This window comes from Equus przewalskii, chromosome 15 (assembly GCF_037783145.1).
Source record: "Equus przewalskii isolate Varuska chromosome 15, EquPr2, whole genome shotgun sequence".
Classification (NCBI taxonomy): Eukaryota; Metazoa; Chordata; class Mammalia; order Perissodactyla; family Equidae; genus Equus; species Equus przewalskii.
This window is the reverse complement of record NC_091845.1, coordinates 28874284-28897861: the sequence shown is the minus strand read 5'-3', so window position 1 is coordinate 28897861 and position 23578 is coordinate 28874284. Positions and strand designations below refer to the sequence as shown.

At 46.2% G+C, this 23578-nt stretch overlaps 1 protein-coding gene across 4 annotated transcripts in view; it reads left to right on the top strand.

Moving 5' to 3' along the window:
• Positions 1 to 231: 231 nt before the first annotated feature.
• Positions 232 to 23578, top strand: part of PTPRG (protein tyrosine phosphatase receptor type G) — a 676181-nt gene continuing 652834 nt past the window's right edge. For 3 of the 4 annotated variants that reach the window (XM_070576965.1, XM_070576962.1, XM_070576961.1), the window contains exon 1: positions 251 to 1182. In XM_070576965.1, coding sequence (XP_070433066.1) covers positions 1098 to 1182 — 85 coding nt within the window. In that variant the 5' untranslated portion in view covers positions 251 to 1097. Of the gene's footprint in view, positions 1183 to 23578 lie in introns of all 4 variants that reach the window. The other variant, XM_070576964.1, reaches the window with a different exon arrangement.

Sequence of the window (23578 nt, the reverse complement as noted above, 5' to 3'; positions counted from 1 at the left end):
CCGCGAAAAGCGCGGAGTCTTTAACAGCTCGCAGAACGGGAATCTGGCAAAGACCTGCCGGCCCCCCAAGGCAGCCGCTCTCCTCCCTCTTTCCGAGACCGCGCCAGCGCAGCCCCCAGCCCCGCAACTGCACCAGCCGAGCCTGCAGTCCCCGGGGCCGCGCGTGGGGAGTATCGGGCTGTGGGACCCCTTGGCTGCGGGAGCTGAGCGCGGCTGCTTTAAGAGCGCGGAGCGCGGAGCGCGCGCGCCCGCCGCCGGCAGCCCGGCTGCGCGCCCTCGCCCTCGGCGCCGCGCGCTCCTGCTCGCGCGCCGCCGCCACCGCCGCCGCGCGCCCCCTGCTCGCTCGCCGGCTTTAAAGTCTCTGCCAGGATCCATGCTCACATGTTACTTCCTGTATGGAGGCATGGCCAGTTTCCAGACCCGCGCTCCCCGTTCCTCCCCTGCCTGCGCCGGAGCCACAACTTTCAGGAGCATGGACTGAAGGCGCCCTCGCCCCAGCGCCCCTCTGAGATCCTTTGTGTTTTCCTGCGTTTCCTCTGGCCGTTTCTATTTTGGGGGGCTCTTCGCTCCCCCCGCCTCTCCCCTCCCCTTCCCCGCTCGCAAACATGCCTCCTTCCTTCCCGGGGCCCTGGAAGGAGCTGCCTGCCTGAAGCTCCGAGACGCCGCGCCGCGCTCAGCCCCGCCGCCGCCCGCCGGCTCTCGGGCTGCGCTGCGCTGCCGACTCAAGTTGGGGATCCTCGGCTGCTCGCCGCCGCCGCCGGCGGTCCCTGCCTGCCCCGGGCCCCGGACATCGCCGTCGCCCGCCGACTCTTCGCCCTGGCCGCTCAGCTCGCTCCTTTTTGAAAGGAAAGCAGCCCTTCTACGCTGAGGATCGTCCCCAGTGTGGCTCTGTGTTCTCGGTCACTTTTTGAGATTTTTCCTGGGGGCGCTCGGCGGCTTCCCGGATTCCAGGGGGAATCGGGCCGCCGAGCGCGGGGGGCCCGTAGAACCGGCGAACAGGGGAAGAGCCCAGGCTTAGCGGAGCTTCACACGGAGGCAAGAACTTATTCAACAAGTTTACCCCCCCTGCCTTCCTCTTTCGATGTGCGTTTTCGGACATGCGGAGGTTACTGGAACCGTGTTGGTGGATTTTGTTCCTGAAAATCACCAGTTCCGTGCTCCATTATGTCGTGTGCTTCCCCGGTGAGTGCCGGCCGCCGGGGGGACGCGGCCCTGGCCGGCGCGCGCGGGGGATGCGGAGTTGTCGCCGGAGCACGGAGCTCGGGCGCCCGTCCCGGGGACCCTGGAGAAGGTGGAGGGGGGGCCGGGCGCCCGGGGAGGAGAGAGGGATTCGCTTTGCTGGTTCTGGCGGCATTTAAGGAGGCTGGTGGTTGGGGAGGGTGGAAACGGGCTGACCGGGAGGGGGGACAGGGGCCGCAGGAGTCTGCTCTTGCCCGGGCTTGGGGGTTCTGGGGGAGCCAGAGTCTGGAGCAAAGGGGACTCGCTCTGCTGATCTGCCGCCGTTCGGAAGAGCTAGATCTCTGGGGCGGTTGGGGACACTGGGGCCATGGGGAGGACACGTCTGTGGATTTAGGGGACCCACTGTGCGCGTCTCAGGCGGGGATCGAAGGAGATCAGAAGGGGCGACTTCCTTTGCTGCTCCCCGACCCTTTGGAGAAGCTAGTGTTAGGGGGATGAAAGCTGGAGGTTGGCCATAGAGGACTGGGGATGTTGGGATCAGCCTGTGTTCTAGTCTCGGGGGCCAGGTGCTAACCCCGGTCGCGGCTGGGGTGCAGGCTGCGCTTGGGTGCCCCCGGGAGGCAGCCTTCCTGGGCGCGGGGGCCTGGGCGCGGTGGGAGGGCAGGGAGCGGGCGGTTTAGGGAGATCCGTGGCTCCCCCAACCCCGGTCCTGCGGCCCCTTTACCCCGCAGCTGTGCTTGTTGGGGCTGCTTGGGTCGGTGCGCGGGGGAGGCGGGGAGGATGTAGTAGGGGGACGGGTCGGCGGCTGGGCTGCTGTTCACGCCGGGGGGGATATTTTCCTGTCTCGCGCGCCCTCCCTATCTTCATCTTCGCCTTTTTGCAGGCTGTTCGCGGCTGGCAGACCCAGACCCGCGCCTTTCTGGCAGGGTTAAGACGGGAACAGTATTGGCTATTGATGAAGATAGTAAATCACCGCACGTAGAGGTGTGCGGCTCGGCGACCCTCCACTTCCAGCTTTCGACCAACAGACCTCCCCCCCCCCCCTTCTCTCTCCCTTCGATGAGGGCAGGGGCCAGCCTCCTCCCTTTCCCCTCTTGCAGACCCCCCGGGCTGAGCCCCGAGCTCCCTTGAATCTGTCCAGCCTCCTCCCCGGGGTTGGAGGCCACGTCCTCTGCCTTAGCCGAGGAAGGGATGGGAAGAAGGAGGCGATGCGCTTTTCATCCCTTGTTCTCGTAAGGATAGCGAACCCCACGTTTTTCTGCTCTCTCATCCACCCGCTCCTGGATACCCGGAGGTGGGGGTAATCTGAACCAAGAAAAAAACGTGTCCCGATGTTTCTGCTTCCCCTGGTCACAGCCTCCTGTCCCCAGGTGGCCCAAGCGCACGGTTTTGGTGCAGTGGGTCCCCTAGCTCTGTCGTGCGCCCTGGAGCAGGACGCGGACGCTCTCGCTGCCCTCCGGGACCCGCTGGGGGACTGGCAGCCAGTGTCCCCTTTGCAGGCACGGAGGTGGCCTCGAGGGGAAGAGAGGCAAAGCACCGTTTTTTCCGGCACCCCGTTTTCCCTCTGCGCATCCTCCTCATCTCCTGTCCCTGGAACTGCACAGAGCTCCTGCCACAGCCCAGAAACCCAGCTCGGGTGCCGAGCTAGGACGTGCGTCCACACTCACCCTGAGGCCTGGGGTTTGCCCACCAGGATCCTGCCTCCACAGGGCTGGGGGCGATGTGGACATTTCCCCTTAAAAATGCCCCCACCTCCTTAAAAAGACCACTGCTTAGTATTTGTGTTAGTCATCTGCCCCTTCTAGACTTTCTTTTTTGCCGTTTACTTGCTGGCTGAGTGGGCTCAGGTGCACGCTGGGGTCGAGCTTTGTAAGGGTCACGCTTTAATGGGGGCAATGGGAGGCAGCAGGAGAGCAGCCTTGCGAAATAAGAGGAATTTCTAATTCCACTTCTGGCCTTATCCTTACGCTCGGGCAGTCAGTGGACCGGCCGTGATTTTCTTTTTCCTGGTGTCTGAGGAAGCTTGAAATCCAAAATGGGACCTCTAGTGATGCCGCCTTCGTGGGGCTTGGACAATTTTCGTCTTCCACGTTTTCTTTTCATGCCTACGTTGCGAGGTAAATAGCCCATTCCCTTGTCCGGGAGCCGAAGGGTGTCGGAAAGGGAAGGGACCATGGTGTGAGGCGCGGGAAACAGTGGTTGTGGTTTGGAAAAGTGCCGCTGGTGAGGGTGCAGCAGCCTTTGGAACCAGGCAAAGTTGAAATGTCAGAGTCGTGGGAGATGCCGGCTTTTCGTTTTCCGAAGGTGCCGTGACGCCGCTGGACCTCAGGGGGCGCCCCCGAGCCACTAGTTGGGCTCCTGCCACCTCCTCTTGTCCGGCTCGGCCACCTCCAGGCCGTGGGGCCGCGGTGGGAGAGGGGATGGGGCGCAGGCGGCCGGCTTCCGAGGCTGGGGGGCTGCGGCTGCTCCTTGGTTTCAGCTCCGCGCTGCTGCTGCTTCTCCTGGCCCGCTCTAAACCGGGTGTGGGCCCGAGTTCGGTTTGGGACCCCCGTTTTGGCTATCATAATCTCTTTTGGTTTTGGTTTATCTGGTTGACAAAAGGGATAAAAATGCTTCTGATATTGTATTAGGGTCCTGCCTGTGAGGTTTTAACTCAAATCCCTTGTTTGTTATTTTGTTTCCTCTCGGAATCGCACCAACTTTTCAGTTGCATTTGAGTTCTCAGCTGCTGTTCAGGATACAGGGTAGCTGTAATTTGGGAGGATTTTGGAACCATAGCCCTGGCATGGGTCTTTTCCCAGCGGATCGGAAAACAGTGGCTTTTAGTCTCTCAGCGACAGTATGGCAGGTGTGGGACTCAAGAGAGACACGGTTAGTGTTTCCAGTGATGTTTCCACTGTCGGAGCAGAAGTGTTATCAAACGTGATACAGTGCATACTACGTTCTTTCCCTGCATCATTAAAAAATACTCTATTTTGGAAAAATTTATGAAAATAGAAAAATGTAATGGACCTGCCTGGACCCTTCACCCAGCTACCACCATTAATTCAGTCTTCTGTCTTCTATACTCCTTCCACCCTGCCCAACACCTCAGTATTTTAAAGCAAGTCTTACACATAGTTCATTTAAGTATTTGGTATATATTTCTAATCATAGAAAATTTAAGTGCCTCCAACAGGATATAAAATATGCTACTTAGGAGGGTTAACATTTTATGTATTTTACATTCATAAGCTATTCAGCAGAAACTTAAAATTTTTTTTATTGATTTCTTCTTTCTATCCGTTTTCAGAGTGAAACCCTTCTCTTTGATTCTGATATGTTTTGTACCGTGATTACATTACATCTAGGAAGCTGGCGTTGGAAACGCTTCAGATGGATAAGCTCTGCTGTGTCCTGCACGTCAGACTTGAAGCATCCGTGATTGATGGCTGCACCTCTCCCTCTAAGCCTCTCGGTGTATTTGCATGTACATGCTTTAGTGCTGATGGACATCCTTTATGGCCTTGTTAGAAAAATGAGAAAGCGATATTTGTAGTTCAGCTATCTTACTGTTTGGGATGGAATGCGAAATCGTGTAGTCCCCTCACCCCCTCCTAACTACCCCAAGTGTGTTGTTTAAAAACGAAGAATCTACCCTGTCTTGAAACTTGGTCCCTCTGACACAGTTATGGAATAAAATCTCTGATGTTGGCTTCTAAACAGTGTTCACATGGCAGAGTTGATGAAGTTAGAACATTAATACTACAAATAGGCATTATAGGACCTTTTGGAAATAAGGGAAGTTGCTGTCCCTGGAGGCAGAAAGGTTATAGGAAAGGTTGGCTGAAATGAGAAAAAGAACTAGCTGAGAGTGGAGCTCTGAGCATCTCCTTGATTGTGGACCTGTTGTCACTGAATAAAAGATTATATTGTTTTTTATGTGGGGCAGTACAGGGAATGCTGATGGTTTAACACAGCAGAACAAAAAAGAAAAACCCCTTTCAGATTCATCTTCCTATTCTTCTGAAGAATTTCTAACTTAATGTGATATAATCAGTTATAATTTGGTACACCAGTTCCAGTGAAGTTTCCTGCCATTTATGTGAGATCATTTGAAATGCCCCAAAGTAATTGTTATTAGGGACCCCCTCCTACCTCCTTACTCCGTCCCCCATTTTCCTGGAAACTTCTTAACCAAAAGGACAGTCTAGACACTTCTGTCAGCCTTATCTTGGTCAGGAAAGCAAATTAAATGTTGCTAGTGCTTTGTTGCTTTAGCTCTTCCCTTTTATGGTAAAAATTTTTTTGTTTTGCTTTTTTAAAATCTGAATTTTCATTTAGCATTTTCCTTCTAGCATGCAGGACAGTGCAGTGCCCTTTCTGAGCAGGATAAAGATTATAATACGGTGTGCATTCTGAATGGCAAGATTAAAAAACTAGAATTAACCCTTTCATCCTGGGGTGCATCTTTCACGTGGTCACGTTTCGTAAATCAGTTTATGGGAGAAATTCAGCGCATCTGAAGTAATCTCAGAAGCGCTCCTGCCCCATCAAATAAGCCCTCGGCAGGCTTTGGTTACGGGTTGACCACTATCAGATGACAGGTAGTAGTCACCGAAGCTTTATCTGTGTAGAGAATAAAAGGCCTGTGTATCTTAGAAAATAAAGGAAGCCAAGACTGTGTCCTGCCCCCACTTTTAGTTCTTCATCTGAGCGTGATCTAGCCAAAGCCGGTAGCTACTGAGGGGCTCAGGAAAGTGAGAAATAGTCTTCTGAGAAGAGCCTGCCCCCAACAGGCAGTAAGAGCTTGTGGAATTCAGCAACAGTCACTCAGTCTGTCCCAGAATGAGGATGCCTGGGCACATATTGGCCCTCAATAATTATTTGCAAATGATTAAAAGATCAGAAAAAAAAAAAAAAAAAGATCAGATACCTTGATTTCCCTGTCTGAGAAATAGGAGTGACCATCCACCTTTCAAAGAACCACACCCAGAACGATGGCACCTCTGTGAAAAAGAGAGTTATCTGTTACTCACTTTGCTTTGACTTTTTTCTTTAGTATCATGTTCTGTGGAGTTGTAACCAAAAAATCACTCCAAAAAAGATGTTTTAAAAACCTTGTTTACTTCCCCCTGCTTTTTCCTACAATTCCTCTTTGTCTCAAATTTCCAAGGCCACAGAATTGTTAGTCTCTTTAAAAAAATAAATCTGGAAGTAATCCTCAGAAAAATCTGTGATGATTGAAATATATAACAGATAAATTTGTAGTTTGCTCCTTTTATGAAAAGGACTGTGAGGTTTATAAGGGATGGCTGTGCGAGATTGCTTCAGGTAGCTAGAGGGCTCCATGTGCTGTTGTCTCCTATAAGGACACCTAAAATTGGAGGGACCATTTCACCCAGTATCATTCGTAGCAAAATGTTTGGTATTATGACCGAAAAAACATATACTCTATGTAAGATGGCTTGCCCGGCCTGCACAGGCTCAGAGTTTTTGTGACTACAGAACTTGATAGGACTATTTTAAAAAACATTGTGGAAAGTGTTTTTGGGGGCCAGCCTGGTGGCGTAGTGGTTAAAATTGCCCGCCCCACTTCTGTGGCCCGGGTTCGAAGGTTTGGATCCCAGGTGTGGACTGAGCGCCGCTCATCAAGCTGCTCCTTGGCGGCATCCCACATAAAATACAGGAAGATGGGCACAGATATTAGCTCAGCACCAATCTTCCTCACACACACACACATACACACGCGTGCGCACAGATGGAATGACAGCTCACCAAGTTCCCAGTTTCTCTCTTTGAAGCCCCCCTAAATGAATTGGATGGTGATACTGTTGTACTTGGGGTAGAGGTGGGAGGCAACTTGTACATCAAAGAGAATTTGGTATCCATCAACCAGTTTATGAGCGACACTGTACTATTCTATCAGCATATAGCAAGCAGAAATCTTTTAGGAGTGTAGAACTTGTAATGCTTTTTATTTCCTTTCTAAACTAGGTAGCTGTAGAAAGTTGTACAGAATATAGTGAAGTACCATAAGACTCTGGAGCCACCCTGCCTTTGCTGTTACTGGCTCTGCTGCTTTAGGCAAATTACTTAACCTCTCTCTGCCTTTCTCGCTCTTTTTTTTTTCCTCTGTGAAGTAGTTTAGTGATAGTATCCCGACTCCTAAGGTCTTTGTGAGGCTTGAATGAGAATGCGTGCTAAAGGTAAATCTAAGTGTTCAAGAAACTAACCATTTTTATTTTATGTGTACTAAAGAGATTTGGATAGGAGTTTATGGGTAGAGGAAAATGGAACTGAAAAAGACAACTGTAGGTAAAAACAAAAGTGTTGTAAGTAAATTTATATACACTTGCATTTTCTTTTTTTGTATCTGGCTTTGCAGTTGAGGGTGACGAGGAATAAGGCCAGCCGTGAGGACATCCCATGGAAAATTACTAAAATAGTTATGTTTTGAGGTTTAAAGAAGTGAGAAAGCCTCAGTGAAGTCTGAGCTACCTCCTTGCTCACATTTCAAGGAGGTCTCCACTTTCCCAGTTTAAAATAGGAATAATATTTTCCACAGGCTTAAAATGTGCTGGGTGCATCTCCAAGATCACCGTGCCATGTTGTCCTTTGTGGAAGGACTTACTTGGTCCTGCACCCTGGAATGCGATTCCCCTTCTAAGGCCTTCTGTGCTGTGTGGTAACCACAGAGAATGGGTCTACCTGTCACTGTCATTTCTGAGTTTTAATTTTGTGCCACTGATGGGAAGCAAACAGTAGTATTTGGGTGTTGCCTTTATTCTGTACTTGTGTCACACTTGAACACACTCATGTCCCTGTCTCCATATCTTCCTGGATTCAGACCTACGGAGCATCGCACACCATGCATAGCTCCTGCCCTCTAATCAATTTTTTGCAAACTGAAATCAGCATGATGGTTTTCTGGCCAAACAACAAAATGCAATTTTAAAGTACTCAATTTAGCTATTTTTGGGCTGTAGCAAAGTGACACAGTTGGCTGCTGAAATCTAGCAACTAAAAAAGAAGAAATGAAAGCATAGTTCATGGAATATGTAACACTTCCATGTAAGAAAATAGGACAACTGGTCTTATTTTTGGGTCTGTGATACTATTTTTCCAGCGAGGAGAGTGAAGCGGGTTGCCAGTTGATATCACAGTGGGGATACTTTTGAGGAATTCGTACCGGTTATACGAATCCGAGAGATATTTGAATTCTCAGACCATCGCATCCTCATGAATTCCACAGTGCGCTTAAATCAGATAAATGCCATCAGTTTGGAATAATTTTGGATAGGAGACACAGCCATGAACAATTTACCAAATATAAAAGCAAAGACCAGATTAGGGAGGAAATGTCATTGACTTTTTGAGAGTCATGTTCGTCACGAATTGTCAGAAGGATTTATCTGCAAAGCAGTTGTTAATTATAAATGAGTTTTGTTCATTTAAAAAAAATCACTTTCCTGAAGTGTTTGGATTCTGTGAGTGTGGAGGCTAAGAGGCAGCTCTTGGTCTTGTCTATGTCACTGGGTATCTGGGCTGCCTGGGGTGAATTACCCAACATGTTGTGGAAAGTGGGGTTGGGTGCTGTTGGTGACCTGGGAGTCCCAAGTATACATACCTCTGATTCAGGAACCACATGAGCACCCCAGAGGCCCGGGTTGAAATTCTTCATCTGTTGCAGCGGTGTTACCTTGGGCAAATGGGCCTGGAGTTTTAATCTCTAAAATAGGAACAATGGTTTTACTAGCCCACGCTCACCAGGTGTTTGCCATTATCTAGGCGCTGTGCCTGAGTTGTTTATACGCCTTTAATCCTCCCTGGAAGTGGAAACTATGAATATCCCCACTTTAGGATGAGGAAACTAAAACTGAAGGAGGTTGTCAGTTGTCCAAGGTCACCCCCGTAGTAAGTGGGGGTGGCTCTCATATTTCCCATCATTTCTCAGGATAATTTTGAATTTCAGAGTGCTTGCTGTTTTGTGGAAAGCTGTTCTTCCTAATTGCACAGGAAGGCCAATTACAGGACTGACCCAGCCTTGCTTATTTTACCCTACTTTTCCCATATAGGCGAGTACCTAAATGCTGGGGGAAATAAAGGTGTCTTCCTGTATTTGCTATAATTAAATAAGGAAGTAATGCAATTAGTATAGGATTTTATTTGGTTACATTGAAGAGATGACCTTTCAGCAAATTAGTTTAGCTTCTGAATAAGCTGATAATAACTGTGGATAGAGTGAGTTTGTTGGTGGTGAGTTTTTTTAACTGCTCTTCAAAATGATCTAGATTGATTTAGTTTATAATTTGAGAACTTCGGGGGGTTGAATATGGTTACATCATAATAATGTGATATTATTATTATTATCCCGTATATCATTTAAGTGTGGGCTGCTGGCTCTGAATCACAGTTTCAGGAGTTGTACTTGGCAAGAGATGGTTTGGGTTCTGGACTTTTTCCTCTAGAGTTTGGAACTAGCCGTGGGAGGCAGCCAAGGCAGCTGTGGGATCTGGGCAAGACCCTCAGTTTCTTTGGGGTTGTTTTCCTCACCCTTCACTGAATGGCTTCTAAAATTCTTCTGGAATATTGGAGATTGTTGATTCCAGACTGGGCAGTTCGGAAGGGTTGGGACCTTTCTGCAGTATGCAAGTCAGATGCCCAGTGCGTATTACATTGTGACTTGTGAGGTGTCCTCGTTAACTTGCTCTGAGAGTTTGCTTCCTAAGGCACTGTCTAAGAAGCCTTTCGTTATCTTGCTAACCTTGCTACAGAATATCCCAAGGGAGCAGCAACAAGGTAGTGAGTGGATCTTGGTTAATGGAATGCCTACAAGCTACTTTTTGTTTTTAAACATTAAACTTTATTTCTTCTGGAGTCCAGGTAAAAAATGGAGGTTTGCTCATGCCAGCGAAGTTATTGTATGGCTTTCAAAACTGTTTAATGTGATTTATGATTGGGATAGTGGTGGCAGGATTTTTTATCTAAAAAGAAACCACAAAGCTAGTTCTGGAGCTTACTCTGGAAAAGAGAAATGGAGAAAGGACAGTTCTTCGGATTATCTGGAGCTCTGCAGGGGGCATCTGGCCAGCAGATGCTGTTTGGCCATACAGTGTTGAAAGAAAAAATTGAATTAAAAATGGTGGCATTTCACATTCGTGCCATCAATGAGTACACCCTGAGTCCCTCTGGCATGCCAGGCACTGTTCTAGGCACTTGGGAGACAGTGGTGACCAAAACAGATGGAAACTGTGCCCTTAGGGGTACTTCCCATAAAAGTCTGGGTTATTCCTGAAAAATGGGAAGGTGGAGCAACTTAGGGCCTGTGTTCTCGCTTGGCAACAACAGTGAGCTGGAATTAAATCGTGGCTGCCCCCTGAGATGGGGCACTCACCTGGCCCACAGCGGTTATTTACAATACTCAGCTGGTCCCTGGAGGTGTTTGGCCCCTGCCCCCCCCATAGGTGATTTCTAGATTTCCACCTGAGGGACAGATTTTTGTTGTTGTTGCTTGTGTGTGGTTTTATATTACCCGGATCGGTTGTGTGTAAATGTGTATGTGTGCTCATGCACTAGTGTGCGCTTGTGTCTCAGTGGCTGATGAAATGGATTCTTTCCTGTCAGTCTGAAGCTCAGCTGTCCTGTTTGTGTCCTTTTTTGGCTCTGCAAATGGCCTGCTGCTTGGATATTTCATAACAACGTGGTGACTTCTGTCGCTGACCTAAATTGCTGTTGCCTTGTTTGATTTTGAAAAGTTGTGTTTTGAAAATCTCTCATTTGATTAAGAATTAGCTCCCTTGGTCACTTTCTTGTTACCAAACTACCCAAGAAGGGGATGACAGTGGGGGGATAGGAGAGGGGAGGCCAGTGACCAGTATAGTCAGATCTGAGTAAATTAATATTGGAGATGTCACATTAGTGGGTTCCTTACCAAAGAGCTTAGTTTTCTCACAGAACATCCCTGACCCACTAATTTTTTGCACGTGACACCCATGCATGGATTTCTAATATATGATGGAAATAGCACTTATCTTAATTTTTCCAACAATAAGATATGAACACTTGAACTTTGAGTATAGTAGAGTGTCCAGCTTTTGGCATGGGCAGATGGAAGATTTGAGGAGGTACTTCCTTCACCCTAATTCCAGCGTGTGTTCTTGAAGTGGTCATTATAATATTTGGTTCGTTGACATGAATTCTTCACATAGGATTCAGAACCTAATTAGACTCTATGCTCTTTGAGGGCAGACCTCAGTCCTCCTTCCATCTGCTGTCTGTTCAGTATCTAGGAGGTGGTTAGTCCTATTTGAGGACTCATAGAATGAGCAGATTAATGCTCTCTGAAACAGGACATTTTACAACACATTGATATCATTATGTGGTTTCCATAAATCTCACATTGCGTCCTGTTAAGAGATATGATATCTCAGGTTAACATCTTCATCAAGAGAATTCAGAATGTATATATTGTTGTGGTATTTGAAGTTCATCTTTAGAAAGGGAGAAACTGAATTTCTACCTTTCTACCTTTCGTTGCTGACTACCAAGGTATCTATTGCTGAAAACAAGATATGTTCTAAACAGAGGTCAGGTATGTTATGGGGCAGCAGAATTATGTTTTTATGGTCACAAATAATTTTTTTTTTCCTCCTGTGGAATAATTGAGGCTAAATTCTGTGAATCTGGTATTCATTGCATCAGAAGTGCCCTTAGTATTAGGGTTGATACAAGAGAAGTAGGTGTTCTCATTTCTGCTTTGTTTGTTCTAGAAATAGAGAGATGAGGTATGTAGAGGGCAGCAAAGCTTGCTTGAGCTCACATAGAGCGGGAAGATGAATGCTGATCTGTTGCCTAGTAATGGCTTTGGGCAGGTAGGTCCAGGAGAAAGGCTTGCCTGAACTGACCATTTTTGCTTGCTTGGCAAGTACTGGTTGACCACCTTGGCTCATGCCCTTGATTAGACAGCTATTGGTTAGTGCATCATGGTGATTCCAAGTGTGTTTAAGCAGAAGCTTAGTTTTCTAAAATATGTTGCTAGCCAGTGCCTGCCCTATTTTATTCCTCTCCCAACCAGTTGTTTTCTCTTCTAAAACTAGTCATTTTCTCTGCTTACATGTGTGCAAAGGCCATGAGTGGAGGGTGCGGAAAATCACTGGACAGTTTTAGGCATCAGCCCCTCATTTTCTCAATTGGTCAATTTGTGCAAAAGCTGCTGAAATTATTTCATGTGATTAGAGGGTGGGTAACTCTGACATTAGAGTTCTTTCTGAACATTTTTTAGGATGTGCTTTTTAAAAGAAAAACTTCTCAGTTGGTATTGAAGCATCTTTTTTTTTCTTTTTTTAAAGATTTTATATTTTTCCTTTTCCTCCCCAAAGCCCCCTGGTACATAGTTGTATATTCTTAGTTGTGCGTCCTTCTAGTTGTGTCATGTGGGATGCCACCTCAGCATGGCTCGATGAGCAGTGCCACGTCCCCACCCAGGATTCAAACCAATGAAACACTGGGCCACCTGCAGCGGAGCGCGCTAACTTAACCACTCGGCCATGGGGCCGGCCCCTTGAAGCATCTTAACTGATGGGAGGGAGCTGCTGGTTCTTGAGGTTTTTGCCTTCCCTTGTGATGTCAAGTGGAGGGAAAATTGGTATCTGGAGAATCTGGGGGAAATGCAAGCACTCTGACCAGTTAAACAAAGGAGTTTGTGGGAATAACTCTTATATGCCTTGGGACCCTTAACAGGGTTTTGAGGAAATGAGACTTGAGACAGGTGGGTTCTGATGAAAGAGGCCAGTGGCACATGCATGTGTTTTGAATTGCACAGATCTGTCAAGCAAGTTAAGTAACTGGCCTAAGCTAGTGAATCCTAGCTTTGTCCTTTACTAATTTGGGCCAGTTATTTACTTTATTGGGTTTTTCATCTGTAAAATGGGAATAAAGAGTTTCAATCTCCTAGAATCCTTGGGAAGATTAAATGAGATCACGTTGTACAAAGCATCAGAAGAGCATGAGGCACACAGGACGTTGTAAATGGTACCTGTTTTAATAGCAGTTGCTCTAGATTTATGAAACAGGTGCTTGTGTAAATATGCCCTCAGTTAATGCCACGCAACCCTGTGAAGAGGTAGGAGAGCTGGAACTCGGGGAAAGTGGAGATCCCACAGGTAAAGAAGTGGCAGAATCAGAATTTGAACTTGGAGGCTGGTGCTGTGGCCTAGTGGTTAAATTCAGTGCACTCTGCTTTGGTGGCCTGGGTTTGATTCCTGGATGTGGACCTACACCACTCATTGCTGGCCAGGCTGTGGTGGCAACCCACGTACAAAATAGAGGAAGATTAGCACAGATGCTAGCTCAGGGTAAATCTTCCTTAAGCAAAAAGAGGAAGATTGGCAACAGATGTTAGCTCAGGACGAATCTTTCTCAGCAAAAAACAAATTAAAAAATTACAAGGAATGGAAAAACTACCATGAAATACCTTTAAAAAAATTTTGAACTTGGCTTTCTGGATGCTGTCATGCTTCCTTCTCTGCTAGCGGAGCAGGTGGTGGATGAATGTAATGTGCATGTGGCTACTCAGGAACGTTTTCTATTGAAAGAGATTTACCAAAGATGGCTACTGGGTTTCAATTTGCCCTGTATGCCCCCAGCTTGCAGGTTTACAGCTCCTCTTGGTCTTCTCATTACTGAAATCATCTGTGTGAGTAGGATGTCCATGCCTTACTAACCAGCTCTGTGTTAACGTGGGACCTGTGATATCCCCTGGGTGCTTATTGATGGAGGCATTCAGTGAAAGTCTGCAGCACGTGTGTTTGGCTTCTTCTTGCCCCTGGGTGATTTTGCAGTTTTTCTACACAGGGGCTGGAGATGGACACTTGAGGTGAAGGTTCTCCTTCCCGGTGCCTTGGCAAACATTGCTAATCCATCACAGAGCTCTTCCTGCTGACGCCTGAACTGGGTCTTAGAATCCTTTGCCAGAGTTGACTTGGAGGGGACTTTTGTGCCATCTCTGTGCTATGGTGAGACATGTTAGCAAGCCTTCGAAAATATAAGGAAAAGCTATCCAAGGGGCTTTTATATCCTCGCAGATATGTTTGCTGCAGCACAGGTGATTTTAAGCCGTAGAGCTATTTTGAAATTGAGTTGAAAGAGCAGGTATCAATAGCAAGTACAATGTGCAAAGGTTCCCTAATCCATGAAATTGATTTGGGCTCATATTTGACTCACATTCATTTATGCAGGGGAAAAAAGCGCCAATCTCTTGATGATGGTTACATCATATTCTAATTGGTGAGCTCCACTGATGGAGGTTTTGGGATCTAAAATTAGTTGCTTATTTTTCCTTTGTTCAAAGCCCAGAGGTTTTGCGTCAGATTATGGCTCTTGTAGGACTGTTTGTATTCCAAAGTGACACCTTTCTGAATTCTTAGCTATTTAAGTAAGTGTTAAGTATGGGCTTGGTGACAGCAGTTTAAAAAACTGCAACTGACTAAATGGATCCTTTTCTCCTGTTGTTTATACCTGGTAAAGTTGTGTTTACTCTGAATAAATTCATTGTTACCTTTAGGGTAGCTTGTTTCTCAAAATTTGAGCGGTCCTCTGATCAATGTTATTTTTGTTGAGGAAATTGGAGAGTAGGAATAAAAGGCAAAAGGAATTCTTTTGTGAAGCAGACATCAGATAAGCTTGTGGTGTTCGGTTACGTACCAAGTACTTGGGTGACATCGAGTAATCCCATATTTGTTTCCTGGGTATGAATTTTTTCCCTTTAAGGTCCCTTCTGATATTGAGCCTTAGCTTATTTATTATGAAATAGCTGCAGAGCTGTGCTGTCCAGTGTGGTAGCCACTAGCCACATGTGGCTGTTGAGCAATGGAAATGTGGCTTGCCCAAATTGAGATGTGCTTTAGCTGTAAAATACACACTGCATTTCAAAGACATATGAGAAAAGTATGTAAAATATCATTAAAATTTTCTCTTGATTGACTTGATAATATTTTAGATATATTGGGTTAAGTGGAATATATTATTAAAATTAATATCACCTCTTTCTTTTCACTGTTTCATGTGACTACCTTAAATTTGAAATTGCACATGTGGCTCACACTCATGGCTTGCATTGTATTTTTATGCAATAGCACTGATCTGAGAGTGCTCTTTCCAACCTCATCTCACCTTCCAGAAGAATGTTTCATAGCCGTTGTCTCCTGTGTACAATGATCACCTCTTCTCCCTTCCCTACCCCTCCAAAACATAGGGCCAAGAGAGATTCCAGTCATTGATGGGGAGAGGGTGCCTTCTGGAAGGGATTGTCACTCAGAAGCACCGGAGTTGGGGTATTAGGATAGAGAGTTGGGGTCATTTAGCTTTGTGGGCTTGCTTGCCCATCTGTGAAAGTGGATAACAGTCCCTGCTCCATGAGGTTAAGAAGTCAGTGAGGTAAGCCATGCAAGGCATTTGGCACAGGCCTGGTAAATAGTAAGCACTTAAAAATAATAGCCATTACTGTTATTTTACCCGCTCATGAGTGGGCATTCAGCAGAATTCCTGGCTTTGATTGCTCCGTCTTTGGGTTCTAGTTGGTTAAGCATTGTGGGACTTGTGGAGGGTTGCAAACAGACCTGTATGCTTTTCAGACGCCAGCCTCTGCTGCCTGGGAAATCCAGGACACTGCAGAATATCTTCAGCATTCTGATTGAGCTCATGCGCAGCCATTTGAAAGGTGGGCGGGACCTTGGAGACCTTCAGAGATTGCAAAGGGCCCGCAGAAGCTCCTTGACAAGAGTGCTAATCCATCACAGTGCTCATTCCCTTCCGCCTTGTGGAGGCGGCTATAGAATCCTTCCGCACGATGCATCCTGGGCCCTTGCATTTGCTCTCCTGGGTATTTTGCCCAAGTTATTGAGGCCCAAGATCCATTTCCTAGTTAATAGCCAAGCTCATACCAGATCCAAGTGCTGGACTTCACGTTATTACCGGTGGTCCAAGCTTTCACACAGTTGTGGATTTGGTGAGATGGATCTGGTGGTCTCTGAGACATCCATAGAGTGTAGAGACATCCAAACTTCCCTCTTAGGATATTTGGTTACCTTCTCTAATAGATTGTTAAAATGGGTGGCTCTTCCAAGCGGAGGAAATATATCCATACTCGCCAACCAGCTGCTTCACTTGGAAATGGAAAATAGGTACAATGTGTGAGAGAGACAAAACACTTTTATTGGAAGCTCAGGTCCACCCAGAAGGGCTTCTCCACTGGGTCCTGTGTGTGAATGTGCGTCTGCAGGCCAAGAACTAGGGCACGGTGGCCGATGCTGGGGAGGGAGGCAGCAGGAGGGCTGGGAAAATCCATCCCTTTTAACTGTTTTTCAGGCCCTGGATGGGAATGCTTCCTTCCCAGGGAACGTTTGGCAGGGTGGACACATGCCCTTTGTTTAGCGCAGGTGATAAGAATCTGGGTTTCACTCGTAAGTTCTTTTACGAGGGATAAACAAGGATGTTGAAGTCTTCAAGTTAGGGTGTTGAAGGAGCCTTAGTGGGTCCTCAGGCCCCACCCTGAGCCTGCCTTGGAAACCCAGGGGAGGGGTGATGAGAGCAGCTGTGCATGCCCATGTGGGAGAGGGAAGAGAGGGAGTTCTCTGAGCAGAGCCAGATCACAGAGTGACTCTTAAAGGAAAAACGTCCTTCAAACCATTTTGTCCACACGGAGCTGTAGTGCTTTCCTTGCCAAGTTGTCAGGGCAGACCCCTTTGTAGGGATGATGTGATCCCTGATCACCTGTGTCTGCTGCTGGTGACAGCTGCCTCTCTCCCTGTCCTTTCAGTGGATCTGGGCGTTTTACCCTTGGATAGTGTTTTCCACTGTAAGCCCTGATTTCTAGGAAGAACTCCCCCCAACCCCCTCCACTCCCCCCCAGCCAATCTTGCAAAGGGTATGTGGAAATTCTGCTATTGCTCCTTCTACAGGTGTTTTTATGATGTGGTGTGGCTAGCATAAACCACCATTTATTGAGCACCTACTGTTAGTATGGTATGCCTCATACTTGGGGCTGGGTGTACTGTACCTGAAATTCATCCTTGTATTTCCCAGGTGTGCAAATAGAAGTTTTGCTGAGTGAAGAAACTTGCCCATGGATGCGAGGGCGGATCTTGCCATGACATCTGTCACCCCATTGATTGCCAGGGTTGATTCAGCTGATCTGGCTGGCTAGGAGGGTGTCCCCTTCCTCCCCCATGTGTGTCTCTCCCGAAGCTGCACGCTCGGTCCAAAAAGATGACCTTCCCCGATGGAGGAGGACTGTTCTTTGGTCAAGGGTATATGAGTAGCTGCTAAAACCTCCAAACAAGCTCTCAAGAAACTTCCCAGCTGGGATACCCTTGAAAGTGGTGGAACCAAGCTTCTGACTGCAAAGCCACTGGTCTTTTTCCTAATGATGTGGTGCTTCTATTCATACATAGAAGACCAGTTCTGCGGATCTTGTGAATTGCAGTTATAAGATTGAACTCTGGGCACTTTAAGACAGTCGGTAGCTGAGTTCTGAAAAGGGGAAAGGCCAGGTAAAGGAGGACCGAAGGCTAATTTGGACAGGTGTTTTAATTCTTTCACACTTGCTACTGTAGGGGTACATGGAATAGGGTCAAGTCTTTGTATTTTGACATAGGGTTGATGAAATGCTAGAATGCACTTTGAACCCAATAAATGATATGTGTGTTAATAAAGGCAAGAACAAAAAGCCTTACTGGGTAAGTGTGGTTTTATTCCTGTGGCCAAGAGTAAAGTAAGAAGACTTAAACATTATTATTTTCTTTTGGCCGCAAAAGCCTTTCAGGAGCTCTTCATAAGTTACCTTGGGAAACAGGATATAATTATACCTTTCATCTGCAGAGGGCATGTTTGTATGGTACTGTGTGATTTGTACTGGTTTCTGGAGGTTTCCTAATAGTTAGAGAAAAGTAATGTCTTTGATGGAGGGAAAATATTTGTGTTTCCTTCATTGTCTTAGTCCCAGAGCATGGTGAACACATGTTCTTGCCCTCTGACTTTTCCAAGGCTTTGTGGCTTGGTCCAGTAGGGTGTTTTTGTTGATGATATTTTTGGCACCATCTATAGCCAAGGAAGCAACCATGGACTCGGGGGTGAATCTGTAACTTTTCTTTCTTGGTGGTGGTGGATACTTGTAAAGGCTGAAGAGGTGGGCACTCACCCACCTCACTGAGCTCTCGCTTAGTTCTATCCTAAGTAAACTATAAATGTTGTAAATCTAAAGTCATCAATTCCCTGAGAGATGGTTGCCAAGGTTTGTTTTCTTCTTTCTTTCTTGCCACACCTGTTAATTAGTTCCAGACACTAGCTAATCAGACGGTGAGCACAGAAGCTCGGGGGATGAGAAGGAAGGTCAAATCAGTTGTCTTTCTCCACACAACCAAAGCCCTTGTTTTAATAGAAAGGGTTTGCAGCATCCTTTTTCCTCTGTTCTCTAACTCTAGGTTTGAGTCATTTCTGAGTGCAGGCTGCACACAGCTCTGGGGCTTTTTGTCTCTTGTGGTGTTAGATTTGTGCTTACCCATTTGAGAACATGTGGCCATAAGAATGTGGGTGGGGAGACAGTGGCAAAGAAGGGCAAAGAGTAAATGAGAGGACCTAGGGTTGCTTCTTTATCTTGGCAGTGGCTGTATCCTTATTTTTTGGCTGGGAATGTTGACTATATGATATATTCATATATATTTAGTACATAAATGGTAAAGGTTACAAGGATAGTGACATGAGTGGCCAGAGTGGCAAGTGTTTTGCAATACATTATTTCTCATCATCCTGGCATGACTCTGAGATAGATACTACTTCTCTAGGAGGGAATGGAGACAGTGCAAGATTGAACAATTTGTCCAAGGTTGCAAACATAGCTAGAAGGTGGTGTAATTTGAATCCAGGGGCCTTTGCTTGTGTTTGACAAGAATGGGATCAGTGTTGAATTTAACCATGTTTTCTCGTGTCCGTTGGGATGCTGGGAAGGGCAGGATGACCAGGCTCACTCTTGAGTAAAGCTGTTGACTTCTGGACTTCACTGTTTCCAGGCTCTAGATGCAGAAATGAATGCCTGAGCTGTCCAGGGGGACGTTATGTTTTTTTAAGTATGAAAGAGTATCCTCTTACACATTATTCGATGAAAGTAAGGGGTTCAAGTCAAATATTAGTGGGAACTCCACATGTTTAGCTCTTTGCTGGGTGTTACAGGAGTTCTAAAAATATATGTAAATTGGGGAAATAAGATAAAAGACCCCTAAAACCCTAAAACAGTTTGCCTAGCTGTGTAAGGCTGAAGATATACTAAAATACTGAAATGCTGATTCAGACTCTAAGTGTTCGGGAGCAATAGAGTAATGAGAAAGATACCTTCCCACAAGTAGGTCCTCTATAAACCTTTGAAAGTCTGGCTGCTATTTTGAATGTGCACATGAAGTAGGAGGAGCTAGTCAGGAGTGGCAGTAATGAGCCTGTTAAGGTGGTGGACTGGTGGATAAACAGGCTTATTCCAAGGACAAAGTTATGCAGTTCTGGGACTTGGACCCATGTCTGCCTTGTTTCTTAGCTGCTTTCTCGTGGCATAAAGCCGTCAGTGACTGTCAGCTTGCAGATGGACACTGCAGAGATTTGAGAGACGTGGGAGCCAATGTTGGGTGCATTGACTGGCTCTTGCATGCCAAGCTGAGGCATTTGGACCTGATTTTGTTGTCTGTGGAGACTGAAATCGCGCAGGGACAGGCTGAATGACTCTCACAGTGGTCTTGTGAACTGAGACTGTAGTGTCTTCTTGCTTTGTCATGGACTAGCTTTGTGTCCTTAGCCCCCAATTTCCTCATCTGTGAGATGGGATAATGGTCGCCATCTCATGGAGTTGATGTGAAAATTAAATGAGGATATAAGTAAAGCACTGGTCCCTAGCAAGCCCCAGCTGTTGTCATTATTATTATGCTGCCCTTGTTTTTGCTTACCCAGCATCCCATTACCGTTTTTTGGAAACAGCATTTTTGCTACACTTGGAGTGTTGATCCCTCCTCCATGGTCTTGATGGGACCGTCTGCTAATCAAGGGGCTGTGTCCACCTCTATTTGAGGTACAAAACCCAGGCTAGGCTGGTCACGCATTTTCTCCCTGGAGTTGGAGGCTAGAGTTAAGTGACGTAAGGATGCTGACATGCCTCTCAATTCCTGCTGCCTGAATCCCCAGAGCTCCTCTGATCCTTGCTCTTTCAGAAGCTGGATTGTTGGGCTGTTGATTGGATTCTTTGAGATGTCCAAGACCCTTTCAGTACCTTCTTTTTCAGCCTATGTTACCCAAAGGTTGATTTCGGGCTCTTTCAATCAAAGGGCACCAGTGTCAGCTGAAAGTACATAAAAGGGTAGGTAACTGGGTCTATTGAGGAGGACAGGAACTGTCTCCTCGGCCTGCCAAAAATAGCCCTTTAATCATGGTTTCATTCCTCCCTTGGTTTTTTGAGTTCATTCGTTTTGAGCTTTTTATCTCCAGGAATTTGAAGACTTTTATTTTGGTGCTATGGACAGCCTCTCTTGAGGAGCCACGCTGATAACACTTAGCCTTCACTGCTTCTCTTGATTTTATTTGTAAATAAGAATCCTAAGGATCTGTAAGGAAATGAGTACAACTTAATTGCACATTTAGAGCTGGAATTTAAAAAAATAGTAAAAAGAGTCCATAATGGTAAGAGGCCCTAGAGGAGGAGATTAACGCAGAGCTGGGTGTCTGGGTATATATTTTGCCTGCACCTACTGCTGTCTATCATGTTTAACTACTGCCGAGACCGGAGGTCAGCAGAGTATCTGGTGGCTTCCAGAGTTTGTCTCTCTTATCATATCTTGTCCCCACTCACAGTTTCCTTTGCTGGTGTTATTGGACAGCGAGTGTTCCAACCTAAATTAAAATCAATAAGAAGCAATTTCATTTGTTTTTAACTATGAAGACAAGCGCTTCCAGCAGAGCACTGTACTTTCAAGTAAGGTTCATTTTTTTTTGTTTTGTTTTGTTTTCCTCTTTCTGGCCGGGGCCCAAAACACATTACTTTTTCAGTGTAAGACTGCTGGTGTTGCCTGGCTTTGATTTAAGGCCTTGTTACCGTCATCATCTCTTTAAAACTGGGATGGTTGGCATCTGAATTACTTTTGTGTTTTATAGATTCTTGGCAATCACAGAGCGATTGGGTTTGTCCAACTAATCACATGGGAGCCTGTTAGAAATGCAGGACATCAGCGCTGCCCCAGATGGAGGGAACCAGAATTTGCTTTTTAACAAGACCTCCAGGTGATGGGAGCACCTTGGAGTTTGAAGACTGCTGTCTGTGTTTGAATGGGAACATTATTCCAATATCCTTGTTTTTCTTAGTTTTTTTCTATTGAAGTGTAAGACATGCTCACTGTAGAAAACGGGGGGTTCCTAAAGGTACATAGAGGAAAGTAAAATCATCTGTAACTTCAACATGCAGTCATAACTAACGACTTACCACGTTGGTCTGTAGCCTTTTGGTGGATTGTAGGAACATTAAAAAAAACAGTTATTAGGGGCCAGCCCAGTGGCGTAGTGTTTAAGTTTGCATTCTGAGCTTTGGAGTCCTGGGGTTTGCAGGTTTGGATCCCAGGCGTGAACCTAGCACCATTCGTCAAGACATGCTATGGTGGCATCCCACATAAAATAGAGGAAGATTGGCATAGATGTTAACTCAGGGCCAATCTTCCTCACAAAACAAACAAGTAAAAACCCAGTTATTAGAATGATATTGTGAAAGATATTAAACATCTTTTATTCAGCATAAAGCTTAGTTCTTAGGAGATGAAAGATGAATATCCAAATTCTCCTTTGGTCAATGGCAGAAGATTCTTGAAGAAGAGACCTTCTTTTCTCCCAAACTTGTATCATTTGTTAGGCACCTCCTATGCATCCGGTACTGTTCCCTGCCTGTGGGACCTTTAAGTCAACAATCACCGAGGAAGATGAAAATTTAGACACTGACCAGACTTTTGAATCCTAACATCCATTTTTTTTTTGAGGAAGATTAGCCCTGAGCTAATATCTGCCGCCAGTCTGCCTCTTTTTGCTGAGAAAGATGAGCCATGAGCTAACATCTATGCCCATCTTCCTCTGTTTTATATGTGGGACACCTGCCACAGCATGGCTTGATAAGCAGTGGCCGGGATCCGAACCGGCAAACCCTGGGCCGCCGAGGCTGAATGTGCGAACTTAACCACCATGCCACCGGGCCAGCCTCCTAACATGCATTTTTGGTGACGCCTCTGGACAGTTGAGACAAAAGAAATTATTAGCATAGTTTGCTTTTTGCTCAGTTTTGCTCTGTTTTATCTTTTGCCTGGTATTGCTAGAATGGATTTTGAATTAATTGCTGCTTTAATTGCTTTCATTAAGTGATAGGTTCCTCTGATTGAGCAGACCTTTCCATCTCAAAATACCTAGGATTTGAAACTTAAGGTCAGGAAGGACACCTTCTTCAGCGGGGAAATAAAAAAAAGTGGTTGTCTTGGCAGTGGAAGCTTGCTAATTACACTGCCAGTTGTAGTATCTATTTAAGATGGAGGCACTGGGGACCCAATTAGCAGGTCATTTTCATGTAAGAGTTTTGGGATTGGACTCTGATGTGTGAAGATGATATGGCAACCAGCAAGCACCTTCTTAGTGCTCGGGAACTGGGGATGGTTTTAGATCTTGTCGCCTTGGATTGCCACAGGTCACAGATAGGAGACTAGAGCTCTGCTGTTACAGGAGCTCTGCTGTTCCTTTTGTTCATTTGAACTAACAGTTTCAAAGTTGTCTTGTCTGCAAGGCCAGTAGTATTAAAAAGTTGCCACTCTCAAGAGAAGCTGACTTCTTGGGAAGGAACTGGCCACTGAGATAAAGCCAGGAGAGTTGTGACAGTCAGTAAACTAGAAGCACGGGGATGGGAAAGGCAGTGGACCCTTCCTTTGATCTGGATGTCCTGTTTGTCTTGGAGGTGTTGCCCTTCCCTGGAGAGAGTCTACTCTATAAGAGTTTTTAGAACCTGTAGCTATCATTTATTCATAGTCCTTAATTTCTTTTTCTTTTTGTGAGGAAGATTGGCCCTGAGCTAACATCTGTTGCCAACCTTCGTCTTTTTGCTTGAGGAAGATTGTCCATAAGCTAACATCTGTGCCCATCTTCCTCTATTTTGTGTATGGGACACCGCCACAGTGTGGCTTGATCAGCAGTGTGTTGGTCCACACCCGGGTCCGAACCTGCGAACCCCGGGCCACCGAAGCGGAATGTGCAAACTTAACCACTACGCCACTGGGCTGGCCCCCTTGGACCTTAAATTTTTGGATTTTGAAATAATTTCAGATTTTCAGGAAAGTTGTAAAAGTAGTACAAAGAATTCCTGTATTCCTTT